At 37.5% G+C, this 19,881-nt stretch overlaps 1 protein-coding gene across 2 annotated transcripts in view; it reads right to left on the reverse strand.

Annotated features, from left to right (window-relative positions):
* The window catches only part of CEP170B (centrosomal protein 170B), a 101,968-nt gene that overhangs the window by 39,217 nt on the left and 42,870 nt on the right, over positions 1-19,881 (reverse strand). For both annotated transcript variants that reach the window (XM_051978260.1, XM_051978261.1), the window contains exons 5-7: positions 12,421-12,477; positions 8,955-9,093; positions 1,226-1,339 (exon numbers count right to left, since the gene is read on the reverse strand). In XM_051978260.1, coding sequence (XP_051834220.1) covers positions 1,226-1,339; positions 8,955-9,093; positions 12,421-12,477 — 310 coding nt within the window. The remainder of the gene's footprint in view (positions 1-1,225; positions 1,340-8,954; positions 9,094-12,420; positions 12,478-19,881) is intronic.

Below are 19,881 nucleotides of genomic sequence, written 5' to 3' on the forward strand. Positions count from 1 at the left end.
GTTTGTAGAACCGAACAGTTCTCTTTTTGCACAGGGAGAATTGGATTCAGAAGGTAAAAATAACCCGGGAAGAAAAACAAGAATGCAGATAGTTCACATTCATTTCCCAGTGTTCTTTCTTTGGGTGTAGCTGCTTCTGTCCATCATTGATCAACTGAAACTGAGTTAGGTCTCTGTCACAGAAATCCACTTCCATCAGAATACATCTTCATACAGTATCGTTGTTGAAGTCTATAATGATCTCCTGGCTCTGCTTATTTCACTTAGCATCAGTTCATGTAAATCTCTCCAAGCCTCTCTATATTCATCCTGCTGGTCATTTCTTACAGAATAGTAATATTCCATAACATTCATATACTACAATTTACCCAGCCATTCTCCAATTGATGGACCTCCTTTCATTTTCCAGCTTCTAGCCACTACAAACAGGGCTGCCACAAACATTTTGGTACATACAGGTCCCTTTCCCTTCTTTAGTATCTCTTTGGGGTATAAGCCCAGAAGTAACACTGCTGGATCAAAGGGTGTGAACAGTTTGATAACTTTTTGGGCATAATTCCAGATTGCTCTCCAGAATGGTTGGATTCAATGAAAAATCATTTTTAACATATTTCCGTATTATTATGACTGACACTTTCATGTGATAATCTTTGATCAGCACTATAGAACAAAACAGTACCAAATCCAAACTCTCTTCATAAGATAGCCAAATTCTTGAATATAGCTATCACAACCACCCCCTGCCATGTCTCCTATGCTCTGTACAAAAGGCTTTGTTATTTAACAATTCTCCTGTGTCCTGGATGCACTCCAGCCTGAAAATATTTGCCCTAAATATGGTCCCCGAACTAAATACAATACCCCAGCTGGGTCTGAGCCAGACAGAGAACAGTGGGACTATCACCTCACTAGTCCTGAACACTAAGGCTGAGATGTGTGGCACAGTTTCAAGAATTTTAAATTATCTTCAAATTTTGTATCACATGTCATTTCTCCTCTTTTGTGTCTGAGTCTTATGAGTTTGTTAAGAATAGGAAATTTGTTTCTTCTTATGCCTATTTCAGACTTTTGAGATTCCTGTGGTCAGGGGTCTGTCTCCCCATATAAGCAGAGTCAAACATAGAGCCAAGGGTGCTTGGTGCCCCAACATCAGTTCTGTTGACTTGGTCTAGATCTGGGGATATGAGGCCAGTCCTAGGCAGTGGTTCCTGGTCTAGACTTTTACCTGGATAATGGTCCTCCTGGTTCTGGTCATCTGGCCTGTCCAATTTGTTGCTGCCATCATCTTCCCCCCACCACGAAGGCTGCCCATATAATGGCGTGCGGTAGGTCAATGGCTCTGGAAAGAGAAAAAGAAATTTCTGTCACCTCAATAGCCGAGTTCCAAAAGAAAGGTCAACATCCTCCCTCATTTGGATCCTGGATATATATTCAAAAGGGACTTTAGAAGTCATTTAGTTCCGGGGCAGCTAGGAGATACAGTGAGTAAAGCAGTAACCCTGAAGTCAGAAGGACCCGAGTTCAAATCTGGTCTGAGACACTTAACACGCCCTAGCAGTGTGACCTGGGCAAGTCACTTAACCCCACTTGCCTCAGGAAAAAAAAAGTCATTTAGTTCAAACCATTAATCTTACAATTAAAGGAAGTGGAACCCCAGAGAAATGACAAAAACTTCTTAAAGTTATGTAGGGAATAACAAACCAGGAAGGTAACCCCAATTTTCTGACTCCAAATCCTGGTACCTTCTTCCCTACAACATAGTTGCTTGCTTAAACCCTAACGCCCATATTGGTAAACTCCGGGCTCTGCAAATTATACAAGGAACCCCCACCCCCCACCACCCCAGTCCAAGGTCAGTGATAACGTCAACCACAAGGTCTTAGCATTGATACCAATTAAAAATAAAACTACAAAAAATTAGAGCACTTGAAAATTTGCAAAGTACTTTGAACATGACAAATCTGTGCATTAAGAAATAAGTAGTATCATTTTCCCCATTTTACAGAGGCTCTAATAGGTTAAAACATTTCCCCAGATACACACACTTAAGATTCTAAATTCTGGTCTTTCCTACTGTAAGTTCAAGGCTCTCTTTCCCTGATGGTGCATTATATTTCATTTCATTCTCATTCTGTGAACATTAATTAAACCCAAGGAATAGATCATTGTCTTTTAACCAAAATACCAAATTTTCCAGTGCACTTTCATACCCAAAAACCTGCCAGATAAATGGGATTCTCACTTTCTCCATGAAGTCGTCCTATTATAGACCAAATTAGGACTATACATCTAAAGCTGGAAGAGACCCATCTATCCCAAATTCCTCATTTATAGACTGTCCAGGTTTACATAGAGAGTAAGTAGCAGTTAGGATTCAGACTTATCACCTCCAAGTCCAAGCTCATTCCTCTTTTATCATCCCATTATTAAACCTCTCTAAATGTAGTATTTTTCCAAGGGTGACACAGTGCCTACCGCATAATAGGCACTTAATAAAATACTTGCTTCCTTCCTTCCTTCTATAACTCATTTCTTCTGCACTTTTTGGGGTGTTTGAATCTATGGTTTCATTGGTTTAGATATACGTAGTAAGGACACTCTTTTTATATTAAAGCAAATCAGCAATATTCTCTGGTCCTACAGAATTTCCTTGGGGCATTTCTTTTTTTTTTTTTTGCTGCTCAGGCAATTGGGGTTAAGTGACTTGCCCAGAGTCACACAGCCAGGAGGTATTAAGTGTCTGAGGCCAGTTTTGAACTCAGGACCTCCTGACTTCAGGGCTGATGCTCTAACCACTGCGCCACCTGGCTGCCCCTGGGCATTGAGACTTTCACAAGTCCCATGACCTATGACAGAGCAGGGATTTGACCTCATGTCAGCCTGATTTCAAAGCTGGCTCTCTATCTCATCTTGTAGGAATAGATAAATGCTGAGAGGTGGAATGAACCCCAATATAGCTAAAAAGTACTGAAAACCCATCTCAAACTAAGATTTTCTGATGCAGTGATCTTTCCACTGTCTCCTGCCACCTACTTCATGTGATCTTTAAATATCTGATTATTAAAAAGTTGATATATGCTGTAACACATTAGTGGAAATCAATGACCAGAAGCATCCCACAAATAATTAAAATATTTTAATGGCTAAGGGGGAGGGGGAGTTTGAGAGAAAAGAGTTAAGATAGGGAAGGGAGAAAGTGAGGAAGAGAAGGAAAAGAGAAAAGGAATAAAGAAAAGAAGAAAGGAAGGAAGAGAGGAAAAGAGGAAGAGAAGGAAGAGAAAATGAAAGGAAGGAAGACAAAAGAAAGGAAGAAAGGAAAAGAGGAAAGAGAATGGAGGAAAGGAGAAGAAAGAAAAAAGGAAATTGAAGAAAATGAAAATTGAAAAGAAGGAAAGGAAGGAGAAAATAAAAGAAGGACGGAAATATGGAAAGAGAAAAAAGAGAGAGACAGACCAACAGACTCACATAAACACATACAGAGAGAATAAGAGAGCGAGAGAGAGCCATAGCAGCATTTTAAAAGAGCACTTTCTTGGCCAAAAGGAATCACAGATAAGCAGGATGGCTTTGAAAGCTTTAACTTTTGTCTTAAAAGACAAAACCAAGCTGCATATAATAGATATTAGAAGTTTCATGCATATTCTTCTTTCCCCATACTAGTATGTATATAGAAATTCCTATTTTATTTTCTATTTGCTAAATTCAGAATAAATTTGTGTATTTTAATTTCAATAAATATTGAGTATTTTAAAGATGTATCTGGTAAAAATCAGTTGAAAATCATTCAACCACTTTCTGCTGACTGGTTTTATTGCCTCAGATGATCTCACAACAATGTTTATTTAAAGTAGAAAATTAAATTGGTGATAAAATAAATGAATGAGCTGTCTTTTTAGATGAACTTAGATGTGCTTATATTCTCCACTAGAGGGCATTGTGAACCCATGTCTTAAGGTAACAAATTCATGCCCTGCCTTTCAATATCTACCTTAAAACTGACCCAGAAACCTGGACGCACTTACGGGGTTCATAGGATTTAATAGCTAGAAATGAATCTTAGAGAGGATATAGCTGAACCCACTCATTTCACAGAAGAGGAAATAGAGATCTAAAAAGTGATTTATTCAAAAGTCACATAATTAGTGTCAGAGCTGGGATTTCAGTGGACTCCTAATCTTGTCCTCTTTCCACTCTACCATAACATTACCCTTTATCCATTACCCCCTAATAAGTTACTCTCCAAATCACCACATTTGAACACTGAAATCCCAGTTTACATGGTGCTCATGAACACATGTAGACTGGCAAAATCAGGTGCAGTAATAAGAGAACTGGGCTTGGAGGTACAAGCCATGAATATTCAAGTCAAAGTTGCTTTCTTTACCTGCCTCAGCTTTTCTTACCTGTAAAATGGAGCTAATATTATTTGCATTAGCTCATAAGGTTATTGTGAGAAAAAAAGTTTATCAGGTTTAAATATTATAGAAATTGGAGGTACTATCATTAATTTTGGCAGCTATGTGGTACAGTGGATATACGAAATCAGTAAGAAGTGAGCTCAAAAAGTCAGAAATTTGTAAGCTGTTTGATATTGTGTACATTATTTAACTTCTGTCTGCCTTTGTTTCTTCACCTGTAAAATGGGAATAATAATAATAGCATCTATTTTCCCAAAGTTGTTAGTATCAAGTGATACAATATTTGTAAAGTCCTTTTGCAAACCTTAAAGGCCTATATAAATTGCTAGCTAGCAATTATTAATATTTTATAATCCTTAAACTGAGGGAACATATACCCTGCTACATGAAAGCCAGTCACGCTTGAACTGTGGTAGACTTTATCTAAAATAGTCTAGTTCCATAAGGGGGCTTTTTATATTTTTCTTTTTTGATCACCTAGCTTGTATAAAGTATTGCACTATTATTGTCATTGTTAATAAAGATTGTTAATAAAAAGCTCATAAATAGAGCATGTTCACATTTCACAAATTCTCATTCATAGTTATTAGGCTATGCCTAATGAATAAAAGCCATCTTGGAAATCCAGAAAATCTAGGGTTCAAATTCTTCTTCTGGTTTCTCTGGGAAGATTATTATTATTAGCTATGTGACCAGGGTAAATCATATAACCTTAAAGTGCCCCACAAAGTTCTCTAGGACTATGTTATAGAATCCTAGTCAATCCCTTCATCAGTAAAATCATGATTTGGGACAAAAAGAAAAAAACACAGAAGATCAGTATCAGAAGGGTCCCAAGAATCCACACACGCCCTACCCACTCATTTTCAATAAAAGTAATGGGACCCAGAGAGAACAGGAGACTGACTAGCCCAAGATGAATACAAGAACATTTTTGAATACCTATAATGATGTAAAGAATTCTATATTATATCAACTGTTCTTCACAGATAGTAATGGTTCTTGGTAATATTTGTCTCTCCAGTTAGACACATTTTCTTGCAATGAGAAGGAACTTCAGTATCTTCCTCTTTAAACAGTAATTCCTTAGAAAAGAATCCTATGTCAATTTATACACAGTGAACAAGAAGGCTTTTCCCAGGTCTCTCCTTTTCCCTAGGTTGGACCCAGTCCATAGGGTTAAAGAAATTTGAGGCTATCAAGGAAATCAGGCACAAAAGTGGAGACAAACTTACATGACTGATGCCGAGTGAAGTGAACAGAACCAAGAGAACATTATACACAGCAACAACAAGATTATGTGATGATCAACTGTGATGGCCTTGGTTCTTCTCAACAATGCAGTGATTCAAGGCAATTCCAATAGACTTGATGGAAAATGCCATCCACATCCAGAGAGAGAACTATGGAGACTGAATGCTGATTGAAGCATGGTATTTTCACTTTTATTGATGTTTGTTTGCTCTTTCTTTCCCATGTTTTTTTCCCTTTTGGTCTGATTTTTCTTGTACAACATGACAAATAAGGAAATATATTTAAAAGAAATGCACATATTTAACCTATATACAATTGCTTGCTATCTTGGGGAGGGAAGAGGCAAGGGACAAATGAATGTTGAAAATTATTTTTACATATAACTAGGAAAAAAATACTACTAAAAAAAAAAAAAAAGAAGAGGGAGGAGAACCACAAACCTAGCTTGCCTTCTCTACTATCCTCCTCAGGCATCCTCAAATGACCAGGCTGCAGGAATATGTGTCAGAGCCAAGGCTAGGCTTAGTTTCACCTCAAACCCAAAGCATTTCTGAGAAAAACTAGAAAAGGAAAAAGCTACCACAGGAATTATAAAAAGGTCCAATACTCAAGATGCTGAATAGAGCCTTGGAAGTGGAAAGCTTTATGCCATGAACAGAAAGAGATAGTGAAAAGAACAAGTAATTTATCGGCAATCAGAAAAATTTTGACTTTGTTACTTACTAGCTAACTTCAGCTTCCCCATCTATAAAATAAAGGGAAGCCATATGTGCAAAAATATTTATAGCAGCTTTTTTGTGAAGCAAAGGACTGGAGACCATCAATAGAAGAATGGCTCAATAAATTTTGTTACATAACAGTAATGGAATACTATTGTACCAAACCGATGAAATGATGAAGAGGAGAAAATCTTCCCAGAGAAACCTGAGAAAATTTGTATACACCGATACAGAGTGAAGTGAGCAAAACAACATTAAAGTCAAACAACTTTGAAAAATTTAAGAACTCTGATCAACACAGTGACCAACCACAATGCCAGAGGACCAATAATGAAGCTACCCACCACCTGACAGATAGATGATGGACTCAAAATACAGAATAAAACAGTCGTTTTTAGATGTGGCCAATTGGGAAAAATTTCTATCTTGATTATGTGTATTTCAAGGATTGGTTTTGTATTTTCTTTTCAAGTGTGGAAGGAAGAATGTATGGGAAAAAATGGGGGGAAATATATAAAATATATGCAATGTCAAAAAAGTAATATAAGGGGAAAGTGAAGTAGATTATCTTCAAGACTTCATCTGGCCCCAAATCTTAGGGACAGCCAAGGATAAAGTTCCAGGCGTGGAAACAGGAAACTCTTCCCGAATTCAAAACTGGCTCCAGCCATTTACTAGTTGTGTGACTCTGAGAAAAGTACTTAACCTTGTTTGCCTCAGTTTCCTCATCTGGAAAATTAATTGGGAAAGGAATTTACTTAGAATGAGTCACAAATGAAGTTGCAAAGAATTGGACATGATTGAAAACAATTAAACAACTAAACAAACTAAACAACAACAAAAGTCCTCCACTGTAGAAATAAAAGCTATTAATTATGGCACTGAGATGGGACCATGTATAGAACATTAACTCTGGAGGTAAGGAATCCCTGAATGCAACACCTTAAACACTTATTTGCTCTGCAACCTTGGATGTCATTTAACCAATTTGCCTTGTTTTCTCATCTGTAAAATGGGGATAATAATAACACTATCTCTCAGGCAAGTTCCATGAGGACAAGGCATTTTTGTATCCCTGGAATTTAGTACAGTGCTTGGTATTCAGTAGGTACTTAATAAATGTTTCCAAAGAATATATCCTTATCACCCTCCAAAGCTGACACAACAGTCTAGCAGCTTCTAGTAGAAGTTACCAGATTTACAAAGCACAGTTCTCACAATAATTCTGAAACAAAGGTACTAGAAGCATATAATCTTTTTCTTACAGATGAAGAGATTGAGGTTAAGTGATGAACAACACACAATGGGGCCCATAGCTTGTAATTTAACACTGCTAACTGTTCTAGTAAGCAACCCAGAAGCCTGCAATCAGACAACACAACTGAACTAAGGAGCAGGGGCTAGGGGCTTAATGGATTTTATTTTCTTGGAGAAAGTGAGGGGTAAAATTTAATGAGTTATATAAATTTTGGATATTAATGTTATTTTAGTTTTTATAAACTTTTTGCTGGTATGTGGTTCTTTGTAACAAGTTTCTACAAGTCTATGAGCTACTTGAAGGGCAGGGTTTGGATCTTCTCCTCCTCTGCCTCTTCTAGACTAAAAACCCTGTAAACCAACCATACTTTACCCATTTTATGATCTGCTGCAACACCAAGAACAGGGCCCCTACACCAAGTAAGTGATTTAATAAATATTTGTGCAATTGCAGTTGTATCAGATTCAACTGTTTCATTCCATTACAACTTTTCCATTCCCTATCTGGTTCAAGAGTATTATTTCTATTATTTCTAGGATCAAATACAAATTCCTTTGCTTGACAAGTAAAGCCCTTTATCACCTGACTCTTACCTACCTTTCTAAGGTTATCATTCAGCATTGCCCTTCAGCCATTCTATAAAGTATGTTAAGAGTCTTCATGCTTTCCCTCACATTGACTTTCCATCTCTCATCTCTAGGCTTTTGCAGAGGCATAAGACCTATTTCTCATATTTCCAATATGCTCCCTCTTCCCCTCTACCTCTTGGAATTTCTAACTTTCTTCCAAGCTCAGTTCAAGCTGAGTACTTCCCATAAAGCCTTTTTTGATCCCCCTTCAATTGCTAATGTCTCTCCCATCCAAAAGATTACCTAGTATTTACTAGTACATATTTTGTACATGTTGTTATGTTGTACATATTGTCTTCCCCTAGAGAATATAAATTCCAATTTCATTTTTATCTGTATCTCCATACTAGCACAGTGGCTGATGCTTAAGTAATATTTACTAGTTGATCCTTGTCCCAGGCTAGCTCAGCTCCCCTCAAGAGAAAGGAGATATATAGGGGAGAGAGCCTCTTGAACCCTTGTCTCTCTCATTCACCCCCATTCCTTCCAGAGCCACATTAGAGACCATACCAATGGCCTTTCACAAACCTGACTCGGATGCAAATCCAGGTAGGCAGAAACAGCCTTGTATGTACGTCTGAACAAAGCATGCTTCTGGATAAACATGTGTCTATGTGCCTATATCTGAGATGTGTGCTCCCTGCTCTGCCCCATGCCTCATCCCCGAGTATTTTACCTGTGATGGGTCTCCGGTCTCCCTTCTCTGGTTTGGCCTGTGGAGATTCAGAATAAGAACCAAGGTCTGGTGGGGGATCCCCTCGCTTCACAGTTGTACCCTTAAAATTCATCTGGAGCTGGCTAGTGTATTTCTCATGCTGAAAGGCAAGGGTCAGAAACCAAAAGTAAGGAAAATGAGCTTCAAGAGGATGAAAAGAAAAAAGTATTAGATATTAATTTTATTATTTATGAATAAATATTTATTTTATACTTAGGATTTTGCAATTTATGAAATGCTGGAGGCAGTGGAGAGGGGGAGAGGAGGAAAGACCAATACCTTAAGCATTCCCACTTTATAATGCTTTAAATTTTACAAAGCACTTCCCTCAAAAGAAATAGTACAAGTATTATCTTCACTTTTACAAAGAAAAAAAACTAACAGGATTGGAAATCAGATCTCCTAAACCCAGAATAAGCTTCTTCTAAACTGCACTGACTTTCAAAAATGACATTTATGTAGCACCTTCAAGATTATTTCTTTTTTTTTTCATAAAGCCCTTTTCTGACAACAATCCTAGTGTCAATAGGTCAAGAATCCTTATCCCCATTTTACAGATGAGGCAACTGAGACTCAGAAAGAGGCTTGTCTAAGCCCACACAACCAATAAATGGCAGAAGCTGATCTAATTGCAGGGCTCTTCCAGTTTTGAGAAAACCAAGGACCATAGTGGAAATATGTCTTGTCAGTCAGTACCGATAGCCATCAGCAATCGGTGTAATGTTCTGGTTTGCTATCTGGAGGTCTTGGGACCAGCCTTTGTTTCTGCTGAGTAATCAGCAGAGAATAGCTAGGGATAAATTCCAAATTCTCTATTGTCTCCTTCACAGTCTGTCTCCTTGCCTGGAGTTCAGCTAGCTTTCTGCAGGCCCTTCAGACCTTCCTTGGTCTCGGTGGGGAGCCATCAAGAGGCTGATGAAGATAGAATGTCTCTCTATGTCTGAAATCTTGAGCTCTAGCCTCAAGTCCTCTGTCTTCTCTGAGTCTGCTCTAGTCCCCACCTGGCTGAGTTTGTCCTAGTTTATATGTTCTATTATAATTACATCATTACAGTATACAGAGTATAAACCATTCGTTATATCACTAGGGCAATCATACTGAATTAGAGAAATCACGTGCTAAACTAGATAACCATTATATTATCAATTCCACTGAGACACCTTGTTTAAATCAATCATACTGAACCTTAAGTATCCTGTCCTTTACAGCAGAGTTAGGTGAAACTTGATTCTTTCCTCTATATTCAATACTCAGGAGTCTGAGCCCACTTAATCCTAAATTAAAGGTTCAAAAAAGGCCAGCCTTTATTTTCATATATATATATAGCTTTTTATTTACAAGTTATATGCATGGGTAATTTTTCAGCATTGACAGCTGCAAGACCTTTTGGCCCAATTTTTCCCTTCCTTCCCCCATCCTTTCCCCCAGATGACAGGTTGACCAATATATGTTAAATATATTAAAGCATATGTTAAATACAATATGTATACATGTTCATACAGTTATTTTGCTGCACAAGAAGAATTGGACTTTGAAATAAAGTACAATTAACCTGTGAAGGAACTCAAAAATGCAGGTGGACAAAAATAGAGGGATTGGGAATTCTATGAAGTGGTTCATACTCATTTCCCAGAGTTCTTTCGCTGGGTGTAGCTGGTTTAATTTATTAATGCTCTATTGGAACTGATTTGGTTCATCTTATCGTTGAAGAGGGCCATGTCCATCAGAATTGATCATTGTTGTTGTATTGTTGTTGTTGTTAATGATCTCCTGGAAGGCCAGCCTTTAAATCCTGTCCTGAGCCCTTTGTCAAACAGAGGGACAGGAGATATAGGCTGTTTTATAAGTGGAGTGAAAGAAGAATGGATGAGTGATTTTTAGTCAGTCACTTAGCCAATCAAATAACCAAGAGCTGGCAGAGACCTTAGCAACTGTCTAGTCCAAATCCCACCTTGACTCCATTTTACAGAGGGGGAAGCTGAGGTTCAGAAGAGGAAAGGCAGCTTCTCTTTCTGTAAAATGGGGTCAAGGTGTGTAAAGCCACACCCAATCTAGTACATTTTCAACTACTACACACTGCTGCTTTCTTACATTTATTTATTTGCTTTAGAAACAAGATATTAATTTTTAAAAACTTTAATAATAGCATTTTTGGGATTTTTTTAATAATAGCTTTTTATTTTCAAAATAAATGCAAATATAGTTTTCAACATTCATTCTTGTAAATCTTTGTGTTTCAAATTTTTATCCTTCCTTCTCCCTACCCCTTTAGACAGCAAGCAATCCAATATAGGTTAAACATACAATTGTTTTATACATATTTCCACATTTATTATGCTGTGCAAAAAAAAATCAAATCAAAAAGGAAAAAAATGAGAAAGAAAAAAAAGCATTTCTCAGTTTTATAATCTGTCAAAACATGCAGCCTGATACTTGAGGAAATGCTATTTATCAGAGGTGTGGCCTTAAGCAAGCTCATTACCTCTCATTCTACCTAAATTTCCTCCTTCATAAAATTAGGAAATTTTACTATGTGACAGCTAAAGTCCCTTTCCAAATCTCAATCCTATAATCATTGAAGGGGGAATTATCACAACTATAACACTTGGCATTTTGTCAGGATTAAAATAACAGAAGTGAAAACATACCATATAGGTATTGGTGGGGGGAGGGTTTAGAATTCAAAGATGCATCATCATTCATTCAAAAAGTCACATTTTAGAATCTGACTCCAGAAAGAGGGAGAGGTATGAGAGCCAGGAACTCCCAAGGAAATTAGAATTTAGAAATTAGAAGAAACCATCTGGTCCAATTCTCCATCTTATAGCTAGTGAAACTGAGGCCCAGAATAAATACCTTCCTGCCAGTGTAGGAGAAAGACCACTTTGGACAAGTTGCATTCCCCATCTCAGTTTTGGTTTCCTACTCTGTATAATGGGGCAAAGAAGGGTTGAACTAGATGATCTCTGAAGTTCCTTTCAGCTCAAAATCCCATTATCTTATACAAATGTTTGTAGCCACTTATTAGAAGGAGGAGCTTGGGAAAATCCCTTTTCCAACTCCGGGCTTCAATTATGTACCCATTAATAAGGGGATTGGATTACATGATTGCTAAGGTTCCTTCAAATCTAAATCCTATATATTAAAATAAATGGAGCATGAGGAAAGGGCTTTACAGCCTACACCATCTTCTAGTCTCAGAGGCTTACAAGAGAAAAAAACAGGGCACGAATTATTATTATCCTTATTTTACAGATGGACAGACCCATTTACAAAGAGGAATTTGCCCGAGGTCAGAGTGAGTCAGTGGCAGAGCTCTATGTCTGAGAAGATAGACTTTCCTGATTGCCTTGTGAAGGACTAAAAGAAAGGTGAACATTGGTCCTGTGCCACAAGGCACTGTCCATCCCTCCAGAAGGTGACTTACCTTCAAAGCCTCTTCAGGAACCTTGTGTTGGACATGTTCTAACACGTACAGGTTAGAATGTAGACAAAGGCATTAAGGAAAGTACAGTGAGGGGCCTGTCCAGGGGCAGACCTACAAACACAAAGATAAAGCACCTGGAGGACTGGATTTTATTCACTCTGAGGGTGCAAAGGAAAAAAGACAAATTAGATTTATAGAATATCAAAGCTTGCAAAGTACGTTCTTCACATCCTAGCTATCCTAGGAAGTAAAGAGCACAAATATAGTTGTTTCTTGTTTTTACAGACTCAGAGAGTCTGCCCAGAACCACACAGTCACACAACCAGGACTGAGTCCTATTATCTCACCAAATCTGCCAATAAACCCTTTTACAAAAGAAAAGCAACATTAGCTTGGGGTTTTATTGGGGTAAACAACTCAGACCCAATAGTCCTCACCCATCTCCTCACAGCAGTACTTTCCCATTACCAACAAAATCAAATACACATTCCTTTCAAGGCTTTCCAAACCTGACTTTAACCCCCATTTCCAGCATTATTTCATACAAATTTTCACAGATTCTGATTCAGCCAAATACTCACTTCCATTCCTCAATCTCATCCTGACCTCTCCTACTCCCATTCAATCAAGTCCATCCCTATTTCCTGGAATCATCACCTGATGAAATCATACTCTTCCTTTAAAGCTCAGCTCAGATGCCATTTTGTCTCTGAAGCCTTCCCTGCTTCTCTCTCCATTCTCTACCTAATGAAAACAACTTTCTCTTTCTCACATTTTCCAAGAGCATATGTCTGGATTTCTCTTTACATCATATTCACTTCCCCAGTCCTCTATTCAATAGTAAGATCCTAGAGGAGAGAGATAGGTATTTTTCATATTTGGATCTCTGAACGAAGCATAATGTTTTGCCAAATAATAATACTTAATATGTTTTTAAACTGAATTGTTATGTGGCAGAATAGTAAATCTAAAGTTAGGAGACTTCAGAATCTAGTCCAACCCCTTCATTTTACAAATTCTAGTTAACTGGACTTTGCTTAACTGAACTTAACTAGAGATGCATACAAATAGAAGGCTCAGCCAACAACCTCAACTTCTGCTGAGATGTTGGGAGCTCAAGAGGGATTTTTCTCTAAAATCAATTCCCCAAAGCTGGAGAGGAGGAAACTGAGTAGACCTTAGGGGTCATCCTATTGCCCCCTACCCTTAAAATGAGTTAATTTTTAAAAATTTTCAATAGTATTTTATTTTTATTTTATTTTTCCAAATACATGTAAGGACAGTTTTCAACATTCATTTTTGTAAAACTGTGTCACATTTTTTTTTTTCTCTCTTCCCCTTCCTCCTTCTTCAAGATAGTAAGTGATTTGATGTAGATTAAATATATGCAATCTTTTAAATATATTTTTATATTTGTCATTTTAGGCAAGAAAAATTAGACCAAAAGGGAAAAGAAAACAAAAACAAAAACAAAAAAAGGTGAAAATACTATGCTTCAATCCATATACAGATGGTATTTTGCATCCCAAATTTATTAAAATTGCCTTGAATCACCACATTGTTGATAAGAGCCAAATCCATCACAATTATTATCACATAATCTTGTTGTCACTGTATATGATGTTCTCTTGGTTCTGCTCACTTCATTTAACATTAGTTCATGTAAGTCTTTCCTGTCTTCTCTGAAATCAGCCTGCTCATCATTCATTATAGAACAATAATATTCCATTACATCATATACCATGAGTAAATTATTGTTAGCTGTGATTCTGGGCAAGTCACTTGATTTAATGGAGCAGAGTTTCCTGGGTCAGCTGGACCGTGGACTTGTAAGGTCACTTTGAACCCTATATCTAAGACCTCTGAGATTTCATCCTGGCTACTTTAAAGACCCCAGACACAGAGTCTTATTTCTGCAGCCACTGCTTTCTCAGTCTCTGACTGACCAAAGCAAGACTGAGGCTGAGGAGAAGAGGTGAAGAGGTGATGAGAAGGAACTTAGTTCGAAGGGGATGGTCCCCAAGCATTTTTACATTACTCTAGCCCCATTCACCCATGCTGATATTTTTCCCTTCTCTTCTCACTTTCTGGATCTTACAGGTCTGTCTATACAGGTAGTACTTAATAGTTCCCAACCTATATCTTAATCATGAGTCCTCCTTCTTCCAGACTACAAGCAATGCAAAGACTGTCTATTTTTTCTCCCTTCCCATAGAATCAGACTCTCAGATTTGGAAGGAACTTCACAAATCCATTAGTTTACACCATTCCTGAAAAAATGAAATGTTTAATAAGCTTCTAGTGTATTCTAGGCATCTCAGCTCAAAGCTATCTCAAGGAGCTTATGTTCTATAGGGAGAAGCAATATATGCAAAAACATATGAAATAAATACAAAGGTGGAAATTTTTTTTGGAGGGGCAAATAATCAGAAAGGAGGGAGCACCTTGGATGAGTGCTAAATGAAACAAAGGGCTTTAAGAGGAATAATGAGAAGGGAGAACATTTAAGGCATGGGGGATCTTCTCTCAAAATTTTCAACAAGTAGTGACCCATCCTACAGTTGAAAATTTCCAGAGGCAGAGGAGCCTCACCTCCTTAGGCAGCCCATTCTACTTGTGGATAGTTATAATGAAGAATTTTTCCTTTACATCAAACTCAAATTATCTTCTCTGAATTTTTTGCTTTTTTCCTAGCTCCAGGCTTTGCTTCTTGGAGCCAAAAAGAACAAAACTAATTCCTCCTCCTCCATCACACCCCTTCAAATACTGAAAGGCACTTAAACACTCCCAGTTCCTTCAATAGATTTTTATATTGCATATTCTCTAGTCTCCTCAACATTCAGAACATTGTCCTTTAGACATGATAAAAATTGGTAAAGCCCTTCCTAAAACATGGTACCCAGAAATGAACATCCTACTTCAACAACTTTAAAGAACATTTTTCTCATGCCATCTATTATGCCTATTTTATAGAATAAAGGAAAGAATTGTCTTTATTAGATATTATGTCATATCGTTGACTCATTTGCTTTCCATTTATAAGATCTTCTTGTCACAAATTTGCCTAAATATTCTTCCCTTATCCTGTACCTGTAAAGTTGATTGAACCCAAGTGAAAGATTTATATTTATCCTAATTACATTTCATCTTTCTCTACCAAATCTTCTGTGAAACCTCACCGTAGCCTGAAGGTGATATCAGGCCCTTAGGGGCTATGCCAGCAGGATTTTTGTTCTGTCATGTTCTAACCAGACTGAAAAGATTTTGAATATAGTCTCAGCAAAAGTTTATCTTTTATTCAAGAACCACTGAAGAAGCTCCTCACAAGGAAATTAGCTTCTGATTAATAAATTATTTGGCAATGGCAATTCATGACAAAAAGAAAAATACAAAATAATAATAATAATAGTTCATATTTATATAGAGTTTACTATGTGTCAGGCACTCAAATGCTTTATAATTTATTATCTCATTTCTTCATCACAACAACCTTGGGAAGTAGATATTATCATTATCCCCATTTTACAGATGAAGAAATTCAGGCAAAATGGAGATCAACTGACTTGCTCAGGCCCTCAGTTTTATATAGCCCCCTTCTGCAGAGGTAAAGTAATGAAAAAAGAAAAGCAGAAGGTCCTCAGAACCCCAGTTTTTAGACTGCTTATAAAAATAACTGTTGGTCCTCTAAATGTAAGATCTTTATCCAAAGATCAACAGATTGACATATGATCAGAAAACTCAAATTACCTCAACATCCATAGTCTCAAAAACAAAACAAAGCAAAAGTTAGAAGGAAATTTCAGCTACAAGGAATGATGACTAACAGGTTTTCCTTGAAAAGGAAAACAAAATAATTGACCAAAGGGGTTCTGCTGTCTGCCCAAAGTCAAGAATCACAGTCCCCTGGAACATTTGGTCATTTTGTCCTATTGTGTTTGTAATGAATACAAACAAAAAGACTGCCACTAAAGATGGCTGAAGCTGATGTGATAGCATCTGTTGTAGCATCTGAAGAGGTACAGAAAATCTTTAAACAATCTGACACGCTTCTTCACATCAAGTTTGCAGATGTTTTGATATTCATGTTTTCAATGTGACAGGAAGCACAAGGAAGAAATGTGAACAGTATGTTGAAAAACATAGTTCAGATTTGAGAACGGAAAGGTCAAAAATTTATAGATGACCTAAAAAAGGACTAGAAAATTCTGGATATAGTAAGCAACAAAGATCAGCAATCCCCTCTCCCCCCTAATGAAACCTATGATCTTATGCTACCATTTATTCATAAGAAAAACTCCAATCTATGATCTTTTATGAGAATCATGTCAGACCATTGACTAGTTAAAACAAAAAATCAAAGTCAACATCAAATTAGGGGATAAAGATGAGGAAATGCTGAAGATAAATGTGATAATTTCAATATGGCCTGTTCAAAACAAGCCACTCCTGCTGGAAAAAATACTAACTGAAAAAAGGCAAAGGTGTCACCTTTAATCATCACTACTATCTGGAAAGGTTTTAAATAATGTAAAACAATCTTCAGAATAAGTAGACCTACAGAACCTAGACACCACTTCATCTCCTTGCCCAGCAGAGTGATGTGGTAGCTAATGGCACCACCAGTTTAAAATATAAATTCATTTGCAAAATAACACAAAAAATTTTAATTAAAAGAAAAAACAACACAAAAAGACATGGAAAGGTTTTGGGCACTCTCACCTCATAAAATAAAAGAGAAATGGAAGCTTGGTTTGAAACATAACTGATGCACATCATCCCATAAGCCTGCTTAGCTGAAATCAGCAGAATAGAAACTAATCAGCAGAAAGGAAACTAATTTGCCAATGTTTCTAATTATCTATTTTCATCATGAATGACAGAGGAAACACTACATTTGGACCCTGAAATTTCAGTCCCTGATATGTTATCTTGGGAAATCGAAATGACATTTGAGGACACCAAGAGAATATGTGTTTTCATGCTAACACAATTTTGAAGAAGCATTTTATAGACAGACTAGAAAGGAGAAGATAACCAAAAAATGGTGGCACAGGAATAAGCCAAATATTATTATTAGCCCATGATTTTATTATCCCAAAAATGTGATTGAGAAAATATCAATAACTACCAATCCTTTTCTCATTTTGATCAAAGCAGATAAAAATATAAGAATGAAATTAGGAAGACTATTTTGTCCTAAAGATCATGTGTTCATTGACTAAAAGGTGCAAAGAATACAAGATCCCATTGTCTTTATTAATTGCTGATTGCCAAAAATGCATTTGACTAGGTAATATAAAATATCACATTAAAAATTCTCCTCAAACTAAGATAAGAATATGTTAGGGGAAAAAATCGGTTCTGGAGTCAGAGATCCTGAATTCAAATCTCACTTCTAGCATTTACTATCTGGTATGACTGAGCTTCACAACCTCCCTGGGCTTCAATTTCCTTACATATAAAATGAGGGAGTTGGACTAGACGGCCTCAATAGTCCCTTTTACTTCAGGATCTATAATCAAACAAAATTTCTTGTTTGATAAATACCATCACAAATGTGTCTGTTTCATGACCCCAGATTGCATTTGAAAAACTGAGTAGTTTTGGAACCACATACAACTGAGGAAGTATAATTGGTGATCTCAAAAAGATTCCCAAGAAACATACCATGACCCCGTTTCCAGGGAGCTCATAGCCTGAGAGTAGGGAGGTGCCAGAGATGTGAATCAAAGGATAGCTCATTTATTGCATAATGTTCAATTTGCCAAGAAAAACTTAAAAGGTTAAAATAATGGGCCAAATCTAATAATGTGAAATGTTTTCTTCAGAAGATTGATGTAGGCTTCCCAGGTATACAGATCCCAGGAGGTGTGCTGGCCAGGTCATGAGAACAAGGGGTAGCCCAAGAACTACAAAGGTGAGCAAGCAGACTTAAAGGAAGTCTTCCAAGCATGTCAATTTTTTCTGCAGAAGAGATGGAGGGAAGCAGCAACCCCTGTGAAGAGGGGACCTGACACCTGGCCACTATCAAGACCAGTTACCAAATAACTTCCACTTTTAGGGCTTACCAGCCTGTGTCGTTATGGCAGCAAGGCACCCTGAGAGTAAGACAAGAGGAGGCATGTACCAGGCAGCTCACATCAGCACCAACACCTCAACCTCTCCCTTCCCTGAAACTCTGATGATCCTCCCCTGGGTTCAAATGCCTTGAGAACTGCAGTGTCCTCCAGATTACTAACTTTGCTGTCAGCCATAGCTACCATTTGTTATTGTTGCTGTTCAGTAATTCAGTCATGTCCAACTCTTCATGATTCCATAGTCCATAGCATGCTAGATTCTTCTATCCTCCACTGTTTCTCAAATTTGTTCATGGTTTCCATGACACTATTTATCCATCTCATCCTTTGCTTCCTCCTTTCCCTTTCCCTTCAACCTTTCCCACAGCTATCATAAAGGGGAGTCATGCATATATAGATGAAACCTATCATCCTCCCCGCCCTGCATTCACCATCCGCAACTACTGACCAGCTGCCATTGTGGCAGGAGAAAGTCTGAGGGCATTAAAAGTCTTTCCATCTGCCCCACTCTAATCCTCCCAAATCCTTGTCCCTGCCATTAGCCTTACTTCTAGCCTGACTTAGTATGTTCATTGCCTCGCATGGGATTTTACATATCATAATATTTAATAAGTGCTTTTTTATTCATTCAACGATTATGAGACAATACTGACAAAATTCACAAAGGATGAGGAACATGGGTTGGTTGTAATCTGCACCTGCTGAGGACACTACATTGAGGACCCTAGATCTATAGAAGAAAACATTTAACTTTATTAAATTTGAGCTATTTCATATCTCCAATACTTTACTCCCCCCATTCCCAGGTTTTGGTCTGCTCCTCTTCTATTTTTCTCCCAGATGAAGAAGGCAAGACCTGATTCTCCTCCCCTGACTCTCTCACAGAGTAACTACCAAGCACAAAGCTGAGTGAGAATCAATAAATTGTTAATGTATTCACTGTTTATGTAAATAAATTGATACAGTAAGGGCAATGAGAGAAAGGAAGGGGAAAAAAATCTCGCTGTGATCTCAATGTAAACAAAATACTCCTCCTCCTAAAGGACAGAAAACTAGTTCGACAGTACCTTCACATAGGGATGACCTTCCTGACTTTCCACTATCAACCACAGTTTCTAGCCTCAGGGGTGTATACACTAAGCCACTTATACTTTCCTCACCTTGTGCCTCTTGGGACCCACAGTCAATGAAGGATGTTTATTTAGATGTCAGGAGCCTGAAATAGGTCTTCTCTCTTGGAGACTGAGTGGTCTGCGTAGAGATGAACACATGACCTTGGCCTAATTATCACTTCCCTCAATTGAATGAACTATAAGCACACCATCACAATGCTACATCAGTGGATGTCACCTGATGGACTTCCAAGTACAACTCTGCAGAACCA

Source organism: Antechinus flavipes, chromosome 2 (assembly GCF_016432865.1).
Source record: "Antechinus flavipes isolate AdamAnt ecotype Samford, QLD, Australia chromosome 2, AdamAnt_v2, whole genome shotgun sequence".
NCBI lineage: Eukaryota > Metazoa > Chordata > Mammalia > Dasyuromorphia > Dasyuridae > Antechinus > Antechinus flavipes.